Below are 18,887 nucleotides of genomic sequence, written 5' to 3'. Positions count from 1 at the left end.
GAGTGTGTGTGGCCCAAAGACGCCTCTCTGTCACTCAAGAGCGGATGTTTGGTGCTGCCTAGAGGGAAGATGGCTCAGAAAAGAAACAAACATGATAAAAGATTGTCACAGTAAGATGCTTCAACTTCCTCTTCGCTCCATAGACGTCTCATTCCTATCTGGGGAAAAAAAAAGAGACATTTGCCAGATATGGACAGAGAAACACACACATAGGAGGATGCAGCGTCTCTTATCTGGCCCATTAGATCCCTGTAACAGGCTTTACAGTGAGGGAACCCGATGGAAGAGCCGGAGGTAATCGCTCATCAAATGCAATTAAGTTTATGCATGAGCGCATGAGGAGATGTTATCTTCACGCTAAAAGGTTCCGGACTGAAAGTGATTTAGACATTTACCCTGAGGACACAAAAGTTCTATGTTTTAAGATGTTAAAATAAATAAATACATAAATAGAAAGCCTATCAAATTTAGAAAACAGGGGTCGTCATGGAGATTCACCTGCTCTGATTGATTGATGAGGTTTATCAGCTGGTGTCAGTCAGCTGTTTGGCTCCATTGACGTATTGTTCTTCCTTTTGTTTAATTGAATGACTTTTGTGGGTCTTTTCAATTTAATATAATGACTTATGGCAATTTATGAGGGGAGATGATTCATAATAATTTCCGTTGTTGGTACGAGAAAGATTCATTTCCCATAAATTACCGTCTCAAACCGCACTTGATCAAACATTTCTGAGAGCACACATCATGTGACGGGTTACAGGTTTATTTACAATCACTATCAAAACAACATTGACACAAATACAACAATTTGCGATGCATAAATATACATAGTGTGTACAGTGCAAATGCAACAAGGCTGGGTCAACCAATTTTCAAGTTCTGTGTAGAGTGTGTGACGTGGCTGGTACAGCTGAGACATTACATCATTGTGAAACGCTTTCATCATGACAAATATTATTTAATGGCATGCGCTAAACTCATAGAAGCAAATCGAGGTCTTCCTACTGTAAACAATTCTTAAGCACAAGTTAAATCAACTAAATGTTTTAGATTACAATCATTTCTTCTTATGGACGGGTCGTTTCCACGGTTTTCAAAGTGAATATAGTGATGAAAATTGAGAGAAATGTCTGAATCACAAAGAGGAATTAGCAACTTTCTGTGATCCGCTGTACAATCAAGTTCAAAGGGCAGAAATCAAAGAGGTTCAGGAGACGACGAGAGTAAAGTCCACAAGAGTGCAAGAGGCTGAACAGGATCAAATGAATGAATGAATGAATATAAAAGTGAATGTCTTTCCATAAAGGGCTTTATTTTTAACCTTTACTTTACGGCGACAGGACCGTATCGACAGGCATAGCTTTTAGTTTTCGATTACTTTGTCTATGCAGCAGGGGGGCAACAGTTCATCGCAATACATCCTGCGTTATCATAATGGTAGATTTTATTACTGACTTCCTGTTTGAGCGGAGGATACCACTATCTGTAACCCAGGTCACAAGCTCAAGGGAAACCGCTGTGGGAATGGACATCTCAGAGCAAACATGTTTACTTCAGCTCGTTCTATTGTTGAGGGAGACAGGCATGAAGATATTATGTGCGTTGGTGAGAGACACAAAGGGAGAGAGGAGGAGAAGAAGAAGAGGGTGGAATGGCCTGCAGCTTGACAACATCTTGCATTTAATGTCACCGTATATCTAATATAATGTTCATATTTGATAACAGGCTTTTCCCGGCAGAGTAAGATGGAAGGAGCCGTAGGCAGAAAATACATGTTTGAAAACCGGGAATAGAGCCGAGACTCAGACGCTGTGAAACAGATACAAGGAAGTATCTTTGCTCTCCTGGCTACATAGTTTAGATTTATGATTTCTGTAATGCAACGAATAAGTGTATCATGACCACAACAACAAGCTGGCTCCAGGCAAATTATTGCCAACGCAGGCCGGCTGTGTCCGTGTTAAGTGTCCCTCCTCGGCATGTAGTGTGTTTACAGACGCTCTGCGGTTCCCGTCCCTCATGTGTACCAGCCCGAGCTCGGCCGGCCGGTCTGCCGCGGCCCTGAGTGGGAAAGCTGAGGCGTCGGGGCAGCGTCCCGTCCCTTGTGAACGCCGCTCGGGCCGGCTCCCGTGTCGGGTGTCCGGGGAATCTTGGGCCGACTCACCAATGGGGAATGTTCACTGCAAATCAATAAGAATATAAGGGAAGATGAAATAGAAGAGGAGGAAGAGTACATTACAACCACCGGACAGGCAAATCCTGTTTAATAAAAGCTTCCCTAAATAATATGAACATCCTAATATGGTACATGGGATAAAACTGTCATGAAGTACTTTATTATATTGTTTCATTTCATAGAACTCTCAAAACTGTACATTAATCCACAATCTTCAGACGCTGTAAACGGTGGCTGCCTTGGCTGCATCATTAACCTTGCACAAAGATGAAATGGATGCTCCTGTCCTCCTGTCCTTGACACTCCATGGCATCCATTTCATTGTTTCAGTCAATACCCTCCATTACCCGAGGTACCCAGCACAGGAGATTTTATAAATACCCCCCAGATAACCAGGAGAAGGACGGGAAACACAGAGTCTCATTCCTGATCCATCAGGGCAAAGACCTACTTCCCCGGGAACGATCCTGTACCATAACAGATTGAAGCATTCAGGCAGTCTCGATCTTGTTTTGCCTCACATTGTGTTGCAGCACTCTGGACTTCCTTTCCTGTACAGGCTTCATAAATTGCTGATGTATCGTTATTTCAATCCTAAGCGAAGGAACTCCAGGAGTAAGAGAGTAATAAAGATGGAGAACTGTGCTAACAGAACTATGACCATGAATTTGTGCCTTCCAGTTAAATTTTCGTTGAGCAAAAGCACTTCTGAATACTTCTATCGTCATTAAAGCTTCGCAATTATTTATCTTCTACTGCATCTTATCCCAAAATATCAGTGTTTAATTTACTTCCAGAGGAGAAAACACCGAGTTCAACCCTGAGTGAGGTAAACAAGTGATGCTAATTAGCGGTTTAGCATAAGATCAGATCTCTAAAGAGAAAGAGCAGCTTTACAACAGCTGAAGTTCAGGTGACGAGTTCACATGAATTAACCATTCACATTCCTCCTTTCTGTTCTGACTTTGATGTCTGGCAGAAAAACAGCCCTGCCGGTCTCCCCCAGGTGTTACCTCGTGGGACTGAATGAGTGTGAAACAGAGCTTTGTCTGCTCAGCCAGCCTCCTGCAATTAACTAGACAAGGATAAAGAGATTTTGTTTTTGTTGATCTAACGTCTGCCAGATGCTGTGTTGCTAGGATGCCACCGTCTTCACCTGAATACTAATGAAGACGTCCTTGACACCTCTTTTTCCCCCCATAAAATCAGGTGAATTGAGGTGACTGAAGTCAACCAGGGTGCTTTGTCGAGGTGTTTTACGTTCCTCGGGGGTTGAGGGGGAGGGACATCTGGTTTCCTGGGACTCATTACACTCTTGGAGGGATTCGGGAGTCAAGTTCCTCTGGGATTTCAATGGGAGAAGAAGGAAGGGAAGTTTTATTGAATGGGTCTCTTTGTGGGCCCTGCTCGTTTAAACGCATGTCACAGTCTCACAGTCTGGCTTGGCAGTGCTGAGTCACTGGTCACTGTGGAATCCCCTCCTTGCCAACTCTCCTCTCAGACACACAAACACACAGACACACAGACACACAGACACACAGCTCAGGGTTTCTTGGATATACAGTAGCTCTGCTGACTTATGCCGTCTCACCTCGTAGCCTAACTGGATGTAAACTAAGTCAAGATATTGTTTATCAAATGCTCAGGCATGACCTCGTGCTTTGTTTGGGGTCTGGGACGTAACTTTGCAACTTTTTCATATTTCTAAAAGGAAATCAAATGTTTTACAGTTACTTTATAAAAGTAGATGTAAATATATAATATAATGCAGTCATAGTGGCCAAAATGATGTTAAGATGTTCCGGTTAGGATGATGCATTCATAAACCAAAGGCTGCCTTAATGTGACCTTTTGCTTCATACAATCAATGTTTAGTATGTCACATTTTAAACATTTGATAGTTTCACCTCCTTACCCATTCCCCCCCTAACCCTGGCCTCTCCTCGCCCTACTTCCTCAAGGCTGCGTGCAGATTTACCTGGCAGGGTGTCCATTGTGTTCCTCCTGGGAACGTCTGTCTCTGGCTCGCCCCTCGTACGGCCCATCCAACCCAGACTCCTGGGACAACCGGCCACACTCTGGGTCTGAATGTGTGTTTGTGACACAAACAGAAAGAGAAGAAAGAGAAAGAGTGAGAGAGAGGGAGCTTCACTGCAGTAATTCTTAAAATGTCTGGTGCTCCTTATCGAGGACATCTCAGGAAAAACAGGGCCAGTGAGTATCTTGGGACAGTGTAGGGCAGGAAGATGGCTGGAGAATTGAAGTGTTACTATTGTGATGAAGGAGCTACATCATCATCGCAAAGAACAGGAAGTGAAGAGGAAATGGAACTGTATCACAAATATGCAGCTGACCTGTGAGCACATTTTCATTCGCATTCAATTGTGGCGATAAAAGACACAGGGAGGACAAACTGCAAAAACACGCAGACAAACAAACCCCCACCGATGCTGAGACAAAGGGAGTCGGCAGAGTTGGGACGGCTGCCAGTGCGTGTCGGAGGTCTGGAGCTGAAGCGGGAGGGAGGCAGGCTAGCCCCCTCGCTCCTCACTCTGCTCAGAGGATAAACCCTGTCCGCGCCGCCGTCACCACCAGGAACGCCAGCTCGGAAGTCCCTACACACCACACATGAACACAAATGCATAACAGTAATCCAAATCATTCTTATCTCAAGGGGCTTGAATGGCATGATTTATTAGAGCCTATTCTTCCTTTGCCCTGCTGAAATAGTTTTAATGAACAAGTTAAACAATGAGGACTATCTAATCATTGTCTTTTCCCCGCCCCCTTTGTCCCTTCTGAGCTCAGTGTATGAGCTGTCTCTTGTCTTTTTGTGCTGTCGTAAACCGATCAGCCTTTGAGAACAGAGGCCGTACGTACAAGGACTTTGTCTACGTGAGTATAGTATTCTTACACAGCCTGCCTCTTACTATCAGAGGAAGATAAGACAGACAGGCTTGATTGTCACAACAGCTGATATGCAGTTCAAGACAATTTAACCTTAACAGCATAATGATACACACAACACACTGGATAAAGTATCAAATATGAAGTGAACGTGAACGTCTCTCTTTCTTTGTCTACAACGTACATTGGATTGACGTTGCGGTGAGATCCAGGGGTGACAGGTCGCTGTAGGAGCTCATCGAAACTTTGTTGTGGCAACGGGACAGACTTCTTCACTCTTGTCATGTTGGTCATAATCTACATGGACACACAAACACACACGGTCAATATAACGTATATAACTGTGTTAAATTGTGAAACTGAACAGTAATGTGTCTCAAAATCAAGCTCAGTCTTTGATATGTAACACTGGTTCCTGAGTAAGAATGGTGGCCAAGGGATAACTGGCTGACCTGGAGTAAACTGCTTGGCACAGGGTTATCTAGAGTCATTGTGTTTGGTCTGTGTGTTCAGAATTACAAGTTGGAGTAATTGGTTGGTTGTTGGTGTGTGTGTGATCAGTACCCAAAGCAATTGACTGGGATACAGGGATAAATCTAGAGGTCTCTAACCACACTACGTTAGAACTCTTGAGTCCTGCAGAGGCTTGGACTTGTTTTTTAAAAGGTTGTGAAAATGCTTTACAGGGTGAGGAGAATCGTGTGTGTGTGTGTTTCCTCTTACACCCAGGTATTCGGTTGTGAGCAGGCTCTCCCCAGAGAGTTCCCTCGGCTGTGGTTGCAGGTCATCCTCTTTCTCTGTTTCCATCAAGTCTTCCTGTTGAAAGACATTCATTCGAGATAAGAATGAGAATGAGAAAACCATGAACCTGGAATGTTTTTGTTACTGTTACATTTTAAATGAGCTCTTTCCCATTAAGGATGAATGTGAGTATACAAACAAGGTTAAATAGTGATACAATGCTTGGCACTTATCCACACAGTGCCGATGGTGCTCACTTTCTCTTAAATGTAAATGGATAATGGCAAGGAAAGCACCATGACCGAGATCACAGGCAAGAGAACCGGGGCACTCACACTCAAGCAACTCTTATGTGACCACATTAGAAATAGGAGCACTCACCGACACGCACACGCACACGCACACACACGTGAGTCCAGCCCTCCCCTACTTTAACTTACTACCATCTACCTTATCTACCTTAACCCACTTTCCCACAGAATGTAATCTGCCATCACTCGCCATACACACATACACACGGATTCAATATCCGTGTCACCCTTAGATTGCCATCTACGGTTTGGAAAACGTGTCATATATGTAGGTTTGGTGCTTCCTCTCACCCTCCTTTCTTTCCACGGATCCTTTAAAAAAATGATACGTCTCCATTTGTGCTGCATGGAAACATGGAATATTAAGGAATATTTGACTCACATCATCATCATCTTCTTCTTCCTTTTCATCCTCCGACTCAGGGCCTTCTTCTTCAACTGATTCTAACATAGTGATATCAGCAACATTATACTGTGTATCTTGAATTATTATACACACTATAAGAGTGAATTCAACATGACTGACTGACTGACCTGAGTTGAGCTGGTCGATGATGTGCTCAATCTGTTTGTTGAGCTCTGGATTCTCCTCGTTGCAGAAGCAGTTAATAATCTCCTCTACACTCTACACATGACAGGAAAACAGAAATCACACCACTGTATGAAGCTTAAATCTCAAATAGCATATTTGTGGATGGACCCAGGCTATGCAGGGGACAATTGTATTATACTGTATGTATTATACTGTCAGAAGTGTGACACCAATACTGTCCACTAGCTCCCCAGTGTTTGGATGCAGTCACCGTTCCTGTACAGTCGTCCTGTACGACTGTGAGCACCTGTTGTTTCCACCAAAACATGGCCGAGTGGTGACATAAATAGGAGAGCTAAACACAAACTGAGTGTGTTTGCTGGGAGCAGGTGAATCATGTCTGCTATCTCACCATCTCCCTGGCTGCCTGCCGCACAGAGGGGACAGACAGGACACTGTACAGGGCTCCATTCACATATGGATGAATCTGAGAAAGCAAAGTCACACACACACACACACACACACACACACACACACACACACACACACACACACACACACACACACACACACACACACGTATGATGGGTCATTTATGTTTCTGCCTCCGTAAGTATGTTTTTGTGTATATTACACACACATCATGCAAGGCTGTGACACTTCAGTGGTAGTGGATGTGTGAATGTCACCTCTGGGTTTTCATGTCCAAGGAGGTCAGTCAGAACCTTCAGCACTTGCTTGGCGTTCTCGGCACACTTCCTTTTTCCTGCGTAAACACAGCCATAATGCACACATGCACGTCAAAATCTAACAACACAATCCAATTTGTCTTTTTATTTTTCTATTTGCTGTAATAACTCTTTGCCTGTTTGTTGAGTTTCAAGGAACGATGCCCTTTCACTCAAGTGTACTGAATACTGATCTACGTCTCCTGCTCAATCTGTGCTTTCTGCTATTTCCATGTGTCACTAAACAAACCATTGCATCATACGCAGTACAATATTATTTTATGACATAAGAGGTGGGCCTTGGACAAAAGCACATAAACGACGAAGGAAAAGGGAGTGTGTCTTTGTCAGAGGAGTGTGTGGTGAAGGCGAGTGACATTTACAAAGATACACTTGTGATATTACAAGACGCTTTTATTCAAAGCGATTTACAACTAGTGTGTTCAACAAAGGTAGATAAAACGATAAAAATGATAAGACGTAAGAGGAAAATAGTTCAAAGTGGAGTGCAGATAAAGTGGAGAGCTCTTTTAAAAACATGTTTAGAGAAGCCACAGCCACAAACTTTAATGGCTTTCACTGTGCATTTAATAAAATCATCCAACAGGAAGTAAGACAGAGGGCCTGTACACACAGACTTTACCTGGTTCATACTGACAATATATATATGTATATATTTGTCCCCAAATTGATGTTACTTTATTAATATACTGTAGATTTTCAGATGTAAAGGGCCAGCTGTACACACACACTTACAGTATATACAGTATGTCTAAGGACAACAATGGTGGGTTCTGTCTTAAAGTGGGTGGGGACAATGAGACAGTAAACCACGTTTCTACACAAATGAGGGCTCCTTTCAAAGCAGCAGCAGAACTGTAAAGAAACTAATTGGAGGGGTTGTTTCATTCATCAATCATTTGTTGCCACTGACAACTATTCCAACTAATCTTCTCTTGTCTTTTTTTGGAAAGTAATAGAATCCTATTTTGGCCCACAAAAGTAATCTATCCAATCTAAAATAACAATTTTCGAATACATTTCTACGCGGTATTCAATGTTTATTGGTAAGTGCTTTCTGCTGGCTCTTACCCTTGGTTCGCAGACAGAGGTTCATGAGCAGAGCCACTGAGTACTCCAGGCTGTAGTCGCTCAGACAGTCCGAGTCCTGCAGGTCATTCACCAGCCAACCAACCAGATTGTCAGCTATCATGAGTGTTTGCTGGCTCCTCCTATCAAGCCGTAAAGACAGATAAAAGCATCCATACAAGTATTTAGTTTTGTCAGTGCAATGAAACCATTGATGAATTCAGCATGTGATATTTTGAATATTCTAAATAGACACTGTGCTTTCACCTAACTCAAGCCTTTCTCGCCTTCAATGAAAACGTTCATCTTGCCGACCCTCCAGTGACATCTTCCACCTGACATTTCCCTTCCATAACCCCCACACCCTGAACCCCAGCCTCCCCTGACCCTCCTTCACCGGCTATTAAAAGCACGTTTTGGGCGTTTCTAACTTTTCTTGCTGACCCACAAACAAGCCATGTTTACAACGTACCTTAGGCTGAGTTTCTGCAGGGCCACTAGAGCGTTCTCTCTAGTCAGGGAATCTTTTTCCTCATTCCTGAGTGTCTCTGACAAATGTTTCAGGAGAAAGGGGATCTGGGAAAGGTAATCCCGACCTGTAAAGAGTAACACAAAAACTAAATATGTCCTATCTGTTTAACTAAAAATCAAATAAGAGGCTGTGACATAGAATGAGAAAATAGCATGACAATTCTCCTTGGTGCACAAAAATGATTCCCCTAACCCAAATTCACAAGTGAATATAGAAAGACAAATTGCTTTCTGAATCCCCTTAAAATGTAATGTAGCTTCGGAGCACTAGCCTTTGTACTGGCACACAAAAGGAAGAGCTTTTCTACTCTTAACAGTGAGAAATTCTTTATCAGTAACAGTAAAATCGTTCCGACAAAAAGGTCCATAACAAACACTATGACTAACAGAGATGGAGAGTGGGGACAGAACTTCCTTTTTGATGAGAATGGTCTTGCCACAACCATATAATGCACTCTGGGCTTGGTTCTGTGTCAATATAAAACAGATTCTCTTTTACAAAATCAAACAAAAGGAAGTGTCCTTCCTCTATATCTGCATCCTGCTAGCTGCGGATCATTAGCGGTCTTTCTTCCATATAGAAAGACTTAACATAAAAGCTACTTAGGTCTTCGGTGAATCTAAACACATCCAATCAGATAATGACTCATCTTACAATAAAACAATGATGACCGATTCATTGACGTTTGAGCACTTACCATCTGCAAGGGAAGCAAACGCATTGATGAGACTGGCCGCGTATTGACGGACAGGCTCGTTCTTCGACCTCATTATGCCCAGCACAGTTTTCTGTTAACACAAATGGAGTTTTAAAAAGAATACAGATACAGACTAGATAATGGTTACTAGATATGCATTCTGATAATAATCCAACTGTGAATGAAAGACATTGTGTTCAACAAGTATTTTAAAAAAAGCACAGAAACTTCTCTTATCAGTAAGTGTTCTTATTTTTGTTCCAAATGAGGACATGTAATGGACAAAACGTTGCATCCTACATGTGTGTGTCTGCTGTCAGGGCCACTTGTGATATTCTGCGTTTTCCACTTCAAGAGGCTTTCTACTGTCATGTCAGAGCCTAGGAGGATACAAATTCTCTTTCTTAGATCTCTGAATCCTTTTCACTCACAGCCAGCCAACAGGTTGACGGTTTAAAGCTTCCTGTAATCCAAACGGTCATATGAGTATTTTAAAGTGCGATTGCCAGTAAGTGACACCTGGCTACTATTGTAAGGACGATTGTTGCGGTGGGCCTCTCAAGTCCTTTGAGACATTGTATGTGATATTGGGCTATACAAATAAACTTGACTTAACTTGACACATCAAGTAGTGTGAATCTGTAAACGGCTCTTGTGTCCCAGTCGGCCCATAGAACAGTAGTGAGTACAAAGACAAAGCGGTGAGGTGAAGAACATATACTCCTCTTAAAATAGGGGACAGTCTTTCATCTGCTGTCCTGGGGCTATGGGCGAGGGGAACAAGACCCTCCCCTTTGTCCAACACATATGGAGATTACACAAGGTGATGCCGCTGCTCGGTGGGAGATGGGGCAGTGGCCTCTCCTCCTCACATTCACACACAATCGCGACAATGGTAATGATTTATACAACATACTGTGACCCTCCTACCTGTTTAGTACTGTAGCGATCCAGCAGGTCATTGCTGATGTAGGCCTGGAGCACTGCGTCTCTCTGTTCACCGGCCAACGAGCGAGTCAGTCTCTAAAAAGTAAGAAGAAACTAGATTTGTAAACTAGATATGAACAATTGCTGCTTTTCCCTCCACTGCAATGTGCGCCTTTAGAGAGTATAGATAGGAAATACTTAGGAACAATATTGTAAAAAACCCTACAGTAAATATAGCAATTCAGCCTTTTAACAGTTGTTATTAGAGTGATTGATATTGTGTTAAGAATTCAGGAGTAAGGTCACTGTCCTGCTCCTCACCCAGCGTAACGCCTGGAGCAGCAGGGTCTTAAGCCTGTCTGGGCCTTCAATCAGATCTTTCTTCAGCTTTTCATAGTCCAGCGATGGCAGCATTGGAACCTCCTTAGGTTTCCTGGAGATAGTGAGAAAAGACAACTGAGCAACGGAGAACACAGAATCAGACGACACCGAATTCTGATTGTGTTTTTGATCAGGTAGACAACCAAAATCATCAAATTTGAGACTTACTGTGGTACAAGGGATGCCCGTAGCATTGAAGAAGCCTACGAGAGAAAGAAAAGAGCAAAGAAGACTGAGTGGAGTGGAATATATGTGAGAATACGATCACGTCAGATTGCCTTTATTCACATTCACATATCCTTGTGTACAAACGTAACCCATGCAACCGCTCAAATGCCATCATCTTTTTTTTTCATCTCATTTCCTTCATTACTCACCCTGTAGTGGCTACTGTCTAGATAAACCTTAACAAGTGGATTGGACATGCATTAGTCATGCTGGTACATGCCGAGTCCCCGGACATACAGCACTTAGTTCCCATGCAATCAGTGATAAGGTGACTCAGATAATACATTGAGTAAAAAAATAAAGCTTAGCCGGAAACCAAATGCGTTGTTCATGTTAGTTTGTTAGTTTGTCACTTTTGGGTCAAAGGGAAAATGAGGAAGAGGAGGCTTCTGAGATATATGGTGGTTTTAGTGGTCTACATCTGTGTGTGTTGGAGGTAGGGGGAAAGAAGTAATTATTAGCTCTTTCTACTCATAAGAGGGGGATTTTGGGCTCTGAAATCTAATCTAGAGGGCTGGGAGCTTTGGCCTATAGCAAGAGCAGAGGAAGGTCAGGAGAGTGATCCGTGTCGTCTGAGGTATCATGAGCTCTGGCCACATTTTTGCTTTGGTGTTCAGGGGGGGAAATACGGCAGTGGAGGAGAAGAACATGAATACCTGGATCCCTTCCGGAATTTTCATCCCCTCTAAACATTTCAGTGGCCCTGAAGCGTAGAGGAGCAACAGGTGAACATGTTGACACCGTGACATCTGACACTCGGGGCGCCTGGGCCCCAGACAGCTTGACCGAGTATGACTCCGAAGGAAAGACTTTCAGAAAAAGTACAACTAGGACAGAAGCAGGTCTTCAGTGGCGCCTAACACAAAGCTTTGGTGGATGGTAAAGAAACCTTGGGTGTTAAGGGCTGCAGTTATTCTCTTAACATTCAGCCGACAATGTAAACAAAGCAAGAGCTTGACCTGAATTCCGTCAACAATATACAGTTTACATACGATATGTCTACACTATCTTCACCATCTTCTCAGCCTTGACTCTATTATGGCATGAACACAACTAAAGGGCACCCATTGTTGATGTTATCTTCTATTGAAGATTTTGTCTAATCCAGTTACATGAGTGTTTATTTCACTGTAGGCAGGTAAACCATAAAGAAAGAGGCCTGATAAAGACATAAACATATATAAGTACACCTCAATAATGGTGTTGTGTTGCAATAAGGGGACACGTCACCGTCTGTGAGAGAGAACATGACACTGACCTGAGAGCGGCAGTTGAGAGGTAAGATACTGGACTAGGGGGAAGTAGCAATTAGGGCCTTTGTCGTACTAAATGGCTGAAGCTATACCTTGACCTATATTCTTGTCTATGCACACTCACATGGGTTTGGCTCACGTTTATGGTACACGTGATGTTCATGGTATGGTGGCATTGTTAGTTGTCTGGTGCACTCCATAGTAAATAAATGAATGAATGAAAAGCAAGAATTGTACACGCAATGCCAGTAACTACAATTATTTCTTTGGGTTGTAAGGAACGTTGAGTCAACATTTTCCTAACATTCAGTGTGATACAAACATTTATCGCCATTATTGTGACGGTTTCATTTGTTTCAATTGACAGCGTTTCGAATTATTTAAAAAACTGAAAACTTGAATTGACAAGTGGAGGGAGTGAACTGGGTGGGAATACAGGGAGTACAAAGGTAAAGGTGTGTTAAAGGAAGGGGGAGAAGACAGAACGACAGGGGAGGAGAGGTGAAGCGCAAGCAAGATAAGAGGCGAACTAGAGATGAAAGAAGTAAGGATGAAAACATGTGAAACTTACATAGCCATCGTCATAGGGACTCATAGAGTAACATCCCTTTGTGGACAAAGCATCACACACGCACAACAAACACAAAAGACAGAAGCTGATAAATTTAAAGCAGAAAGATACAGGATTACAAAGGCAGAGGTCAACACCATAATGAGGGCTAGTGATAGTAATCTTGAACGACAAGGTTTAAGGTTAGGAAAGGTTTGTTTTGATTGAGAGCCTTAATGTCAAATCTGTTTTTGTTTTAGTTTGTGTCAATCAGAGCCACGATACCGCAGCTGTTAAATGATGGCAACCAGGGCGTGATGTCGTCAGGGGCTATTGGAGTAAATATGTGTGGTTAGGTTATGTGTGTGTTTCTGAAAGCTTACGTGTGTCTCAAAACCTTTGCATGTGAATGTGTATTATGTAAACGCAAGATGCAGGCACCCATTTCCTTTAGGTGCAAACTGTCAGTGACGTGTGAAAGAGAGGGCTGTGTGCTGCCACTCACGGTGCCAGGCCGGGTGAAGTCGATGCTCTGTGCCACGCTCTGCCTCATCTTGCTGCTGAAAAGGCGAACACACACACTCTGCAGGTACTCCATGGAGATCTGCAAAACACACAGGAGGGCTCTTTAGTTTTAAGATAGAGTGTGACTGCAGGGAGGGAGGATAGGTTTGCTATCTTTGTATCTGTGTGTATCTTGTCATTTAGAACCCAGAGCAGGTGTGCCTCTTAACAATGTAATAAGGCATTTCAGTAGTGTTCACGAATACAAACGTGACTAGAGCAAGGCACCGTCCCGTAACATCCTCCCCCTGATATTTAACCCCCTTCACCCCAAGGCCTACGCTTGACCCCTAACCCGAGCCTGCCCTGACTTGAAAAGCAATTCCGGACGTCCATTGTTCTCCAACGTGGTCTCAAACTAGTGTGGTGACGTCATTCATGATGCTGTCATTAATAACGGTGACATCATTTCACATCATGTCATCCATTCAATCTCCCACTATAATCATTTGTAAAAGTTAGTTTCATCTATCTCCACTTATAGTAGAAGAATAGGGTACAATAAGATTACTCACCATTTTTCCACGGATGGTGTCCTCCAATGCTTGTACCACATCTGCAGTGATCCCAATCAACTTGTGGCATTCAGCCTGCAATTTGTTGAACTTCCGAATGCAGCTGGCCGTGCGGCGCTCGGACTCAACCAGCTGGTGCTGTAACTGCTGCAGGGTCTCTGTTCAGCCAATAAAGGTTTGATTAATATCACCACAAAAATTGAATAAAGGAAAAAAAAGTATCATTTTCTGTTGCCATCTTAAAAGGCCTTTCTATTTTATTCAGTGTATTATTGTTCTTTTTGAATCTTATTTATTAGGTGCCCATTAACTGTACTGAAGTGATATTTACAGGTGAAAATCAACAAGACATATTTGAATAATAATAATCACAGACTTGACAGGGACGTTTACCTTTTGTACTCCTCCCACCCTCCTTCTGTGTCACACTGGTTAAAGAATGAATACGAAGATATACTCCACATCCGCAGTAAAATACAATGAATGAGCCGGTAAGGGTTTAATCCCTTGCTAAAGGGCACTCACGCAGCAAACACACAATATGCCATACATATTTACACATCCTGTTTGGAGATTATGCATTCAGTATGCAAACTGTTTGCTTTAGATTAAGCTTTCTTACAGTACAATGCAATATCAAAAACACCCTTGGGTTATTTATGTACCATTTACAATAATCTATATTAATATTTTATTTAAGATCATCTATACGTCTGTTGAAATTTTCCACCATTCTGGTGAAGTGATATCAGGCAGGATGAAGCTAAGGTATTTATTCTAGAAGGAATAAAATGACAAGGAGGGGAAAAAAGAAGAGCATCTTAGAAACCAGGGATCAATGTCTTTCTGCACAAATGAAATTGTAATATAAGATATTTTGCAACATGGATTTTATTTGGCCATAGAGATGACAGTTGCTGTTATTCTGTCAGCCAATGTTTTAAGGTTTAAAATCATGAGTCAGGTGGAAAGTTGATCCACATGGTTTCCAGTTAAAACAACATTTTCTAAAAAGGTTTTTGGGAGTTCTTCTTGTCTTCCTGTTGAGCTCTGGGCTGAGTCCGGAGCCACCTGGTGTTGTGGGCCTGTAAAGCTCTTTGAGACATTGTGTGTGATATTGGGCTGTACAAACCCTTCATTTAGCCTCATACAGTGAAGGCCTGTGTAAGTGAGCATTGGACTTTCATGCATAAAACTATTTATAAAGAGAAATTATACATATATTTGGAGAATATGAGCCACATCTTGGCCACAGGTTGAATCTGTCACTGAATGCTTTGATTATGTTCTGAAATGCTTTTTATTTGAGATGTAATGGTGCAACTCAGCCAGAAGGACTGTGAAGCCCTCTGGGTTTGGCCTGAAATAAATCCCTGAATTGTTTCACTGGACTTTGTGATTTTGCCCACTTTCTGGTCTACTATATTAAAGCCAATTGCTGGAGATGTTTGGCTCCTCACATAGGTCTCCAGAACTTTTCCTTAGTTGTGCACAGGTTTCAAAAGCCAGCTTAGTGATGTTGCTAACTGTCAGGTGCATGATTAGGTCTGAAAGTTGACAATTGGCCTTTTTGTAGAATGACTCTGCGATGGGCTGAATTCAGGATCACTCTTGGATGTGAACTGAGCTTATTTCAATAGAAATATATCCATGTTAATAACAATTTATCTGCAGTTGTCATGGGGGAACTTATTACTGAAATGTTTAGCACAACTGCAACAGATATCACAGAGACCTTCTGACTTGTGTTTTTCATTAAGCAGAAACTTTTCATGAAAAGTATTAGAAACTGATCCCTGTAAGATGTAAACTAGTTTCCTTTCAACCCTCAAGCATTTCTCAGAACCTTTCCCAGCATGTCACACAGAAGGATACGTATAAGGTCAGCAGCCTCGGGCTGTTGGGCCGCTTCAGTGTCATTGACAGGAACTTTTCCAAATCATCCTTCAGCTGTATGATCCAGGAATCCTGAATACATAACACATGGATAACAAAGGCGGTTGTTCACCATCATTCAAGTGTTGCTAGAAAACAGACCTCACCTTTAATAAGCAAACAATCATTTTGACAGCGTCTCTTGTTGACAGTGTTAAGTAGAGCTAACACACTGAATACGTGTAGATAAATTCAATATACATATATTTGTCCTTACTGTTATTCAAAGCAAAACTGTGAATGTAAATGCACGGCTTTAGTCATAATATCATTTTCCCATGTAAATGTACTGACTGAGGTATCCTGAAATTGAAAAGAAGAGAACAGCAAAGTGAAGCTGCACTCTGTGAAGCTGATGCCATTCTGTCACCACACATTCTATTGTTTATCATTTATCTAGTATGTAATAACCAACAAGGCAATGTGCGATCGTGATTATGCAAAGTGTTAATCAATGCACTATTCATTGCCTTAATCAGATTAAAATCAAAGAACATGCATTTGAAGTGCATAGTGAAGGCCAGTCTAAGTCCCTGCACCTCATAGAATGATGGAAACATAGCATACTTCAGCTTCAGTATGATTCTACTCATCTTAACTAGAAAGAAGCAGAATCTGACAGCAGTGAGCAGAGTACCTGGAAAAGCTGTCTGAAGGAAGGGTGGACCATAGGGTTGGGAGCGAAGGACAAGGCACAGTAAGGTGAAAACTCTGGAGATTGACATAGTGCAGCGCCCCGGGTCTCCAGGTATTGCTTGAAGAGGGAGATCCTCTCCTGAAACTCAGCTTGGCCCTGAGGAACAAAGTTAGTGACTCCTGTGAATGAAGCATCTGAACAGGACTTCACTAAGGCTCACTGGACCAAATAGATATCACAACACAACGCAATTAACTTGTGTACAAACAGACAATTCAACCACATTTTGTTTCTTGATATGCTGCCAGCACATAAAACAGAATAACCTGATAAAATTGATTTTTATACTATCATGTAGATTGATTAGAAGATGATATGACTCGTTCAATCAGCACTTTCATCATTTCCAAAAGAAAATCTGTTAGGGAATGTCTGCAGCACAGCTTAGTGGCCAATTTGTATAACAGCACTTGATGAAGAATGATTTAAGTGGACAATGTGGGTGAGAAATAATGAATTAATGCATAAATATACGAAATCTACATACATGTCTGCCACGGTGCCTCTTCAGTGGGTAGATTGTAAAGTGGATTTGAAGGTAGAACTCCAGGCGCTGTGCTTCAGCATCCGTGTCTTTGACCTCAGCGGGAATGTTCTCCATCCATAGCTCAAAGAACACCTTGTAGTCTCCATCATCAAAGGAGCTCAGGAGGTCTTTCTGTGTGGTCAAAGGATGAGCTGGTCAGATGAGCTGGACAGCAAAGGAAGGATATTATCAGCACAACAACAATTCATATTGAATTTAATCTTGTTCTTCACCCTAACAAGTTGGGTCTTGGAGTCTCTCAGAGCGCTTCCCTGTGGCTTTGGGACGAGTTTCCCTCTGTTCTTGCATTCCTTGTCGAAACTGTGGACAGTCTCTTCAAACTCCTCAAACCTGAGATACTACCAAAACAAATGAAAGGCACAACTGAGCTCAGAATGTGGCAACAACACAAGCAGAACCTGTGTGTGTGTGTGTGTGTGTGTGTGTGTGTGTGTGTGTGTGTGTGTGTGTGTGTGTGTGTGTGTGTGTGTGTGTGTGTGTGTGTGTGTGTGTGTGTCGCTAACCTCCTTGATCATCCCTAGGAGATCGGCTTCAGTTGCCAGGATGTCCCCCATCTTGGCTGCCTCCCTGGAACTCATGTGAGTTTGCATGAACTTTTAAACTCGCCCAATAACAGTAGATGTTGCTAAAGTGATTCTGGATATTCAGTGTACATTCTTCAGAACCTGCGAGGAAAAGCATTGCGTCATACTGAAGGGGGCGGGCGGAACAATCAATTTCGTCACGTCAGAAACAACACGGTTATCTTTTAAAAAGAGTTTGTTTTGCTTGGAATTTGAGTCCTGATTACAAAAAAAAACTAACGATGCGGTTGCTGGTACGTGTTTTAACAGCGAGTATCTTATTTACATTAATAAATATTACCAAATGTAACTGTTTCGAAGTAGAACGTCATTTGATGTTAACAGTATGATGATGAAATGACGTCAACGTCAACTCAACTTGGACTCGGAAATTACGAGTTCCTACAATACATTCAGCACATTCAGGCACGGTCGTTTAATTTAATTAAGATTAACATGTATTAACCACCTTTTACATCGGTATTATGTTTTGGTCTGTTTTTCTCGCTCCGTGTGAGGGTTGATGCGACGTGAAAATATGGCAACTTAAGGCTAGCGAGCTAATAAGTCAACGATAGTCAAGAAAGAAAATGGAAGAACTCATGCAGGTTAAGTCTCACCTTTTCACTAGCGATTTATTCTGTGGATATCTCGTTAAATCGCAGCAGTTTTGTCTTTTACACAGTCCATACTCCGCAGGGGTTAGCTCGGGCTTTAGCTAGCATCATCACTCAGAAAGGACGCCAAAAACACCTAGCAACCAAGTGTCTGGGAAACGTCGGGCGTAAAAGGAAAGCAAGTGTCGTAAATAATGATAAAGCGACACACCAGCGCACGTTTTGTTTTTGTACACCATAAATGCATAATTACAGAAACTCCGTGTTAGTATAACTTTATTCATTATTAGACCAGACGAAGAAGAGTGTGCGTCTAAATACAGAGATGTCAATTTATTTAGTGTTACTTAAATTCACATTCACATTTGAGGGGTGTTTCCACAAAAACTTTTTT

At 42.2% G+C, this 18,887-nt stretch overlaps 1 protein-coding gene across 3 annotated transcripts; it reads right to left on the bottom strand.

The window, feature by feature from the left end:
- Positions 1 to 750: 750 nt before the first annotated feature.
- On the bottom strand, positions 751 to 18,840 carry armc9 (armadillo repeat containing 9). 3 transcript variants are annotated; one of them, XM_076151375.1, is made up of 25 exons: positions 18,497 to 18,840; positions 17,817 to 17,978; positions 17,526 to 17,651; positions 17,254 to 17,424; positions 16,707 to 16,862; positions 16,010 to 16,102; positions 14,528 to 14,552; positions 14,135 to 14,292; positions 13,561 to 13,659; positions 13,077 to 13,112; positions 11,193 to 11,227; positions 10,965 to 11,076; positions 10,647 to 10,739; positions 9,717 to 9,807; positions 8,960 to 9,083; positions 8,491 to 8,630; positions 7,360 to 7,436; positions 7,083 to 7,157; positions 6,673 to 6,763; positions 6,521 to 6,582; positions 5,810 to 5,902; positions 5,271 to 5,383; positions 4,625 to 4,794; positions 4,158 to 4,263; positions 751 to 2,183 (listed from the first exon to the last, which is right to left on the bottom strand). In XM_076151375.1, exons 2-25 carry the CDS (start codon positions 17,901 to 17,903, stop codon positions 2,021 to 2,023), a joined length of 2,496 nt encoding a protein of 831 aa, XP_076007490.1. In that variant the 5' UTR covers positions 17,904 to 17,978; positions 18,497 to 18,840; the 3' UTR covers positions 751 to 2,020. The 3 variants fall into 3 exon arrangements, with proteins under 3 accessions (XP_076007490.1, XP_076007493.1, XP_076007492.1); XM_076151378.1 differs by having other exon boundaries at positions 17,817 to 17,880; XM_076151377.1 differs by lacking the exon at positions 13,077 to 13,112.
- Positions 18,841 to 18,887: the final 47 nt, after the last annotated feature.

Source organism: Genypterus blacodes, unplaced genomic scaffold (genome assembly GCF_046128005.1).
Source record: "Genypterus blacodes isolate CSIRO-AG114 ecotype Tasmania unplaced genomic scaffold, CSIRO-AGI_Gbla_v1 ptg000054l_1, whole genome shotgun sequence".
Classification (NCBI taxonomy): domain Eukaryota; kingdom Metazoa; phylum Chordata; class Actinopteri; order Ophidiiformes; family Ophidiidae; genus Genypterus; species Genypterus blacodes.
This window is presented reverse-complemented; position numbering and strand designations above follow the sequence as displayed.

What these genes read in the sequence shown, in the direction of transcription:
- armc9 (XM_076151375.1), bottom strand. Translation starts at nt 17,903, where the DNA reads ATGCAAACTCACATGAGTTCCAGGGAGGCAGCCAAGATGGGGGACATC. An exon ending in TTGGACATGAAAACCCAGAG is followed by an intron (nt 7,158 to 7,359) that starts GTGACATTCACA and finishes TTGCTTTCTCAG; the next exon opens with ATTCATCCATATGTGAATGG. An exon ending in TCACAACCGAATACCTGGGT is followed by an intron (nt 5,384 to 5,809) that starts GTAAGAGGAAAC and finishes GTGTCCATGTAG; the next exon opens with ATTATGACCAACATGACAAG.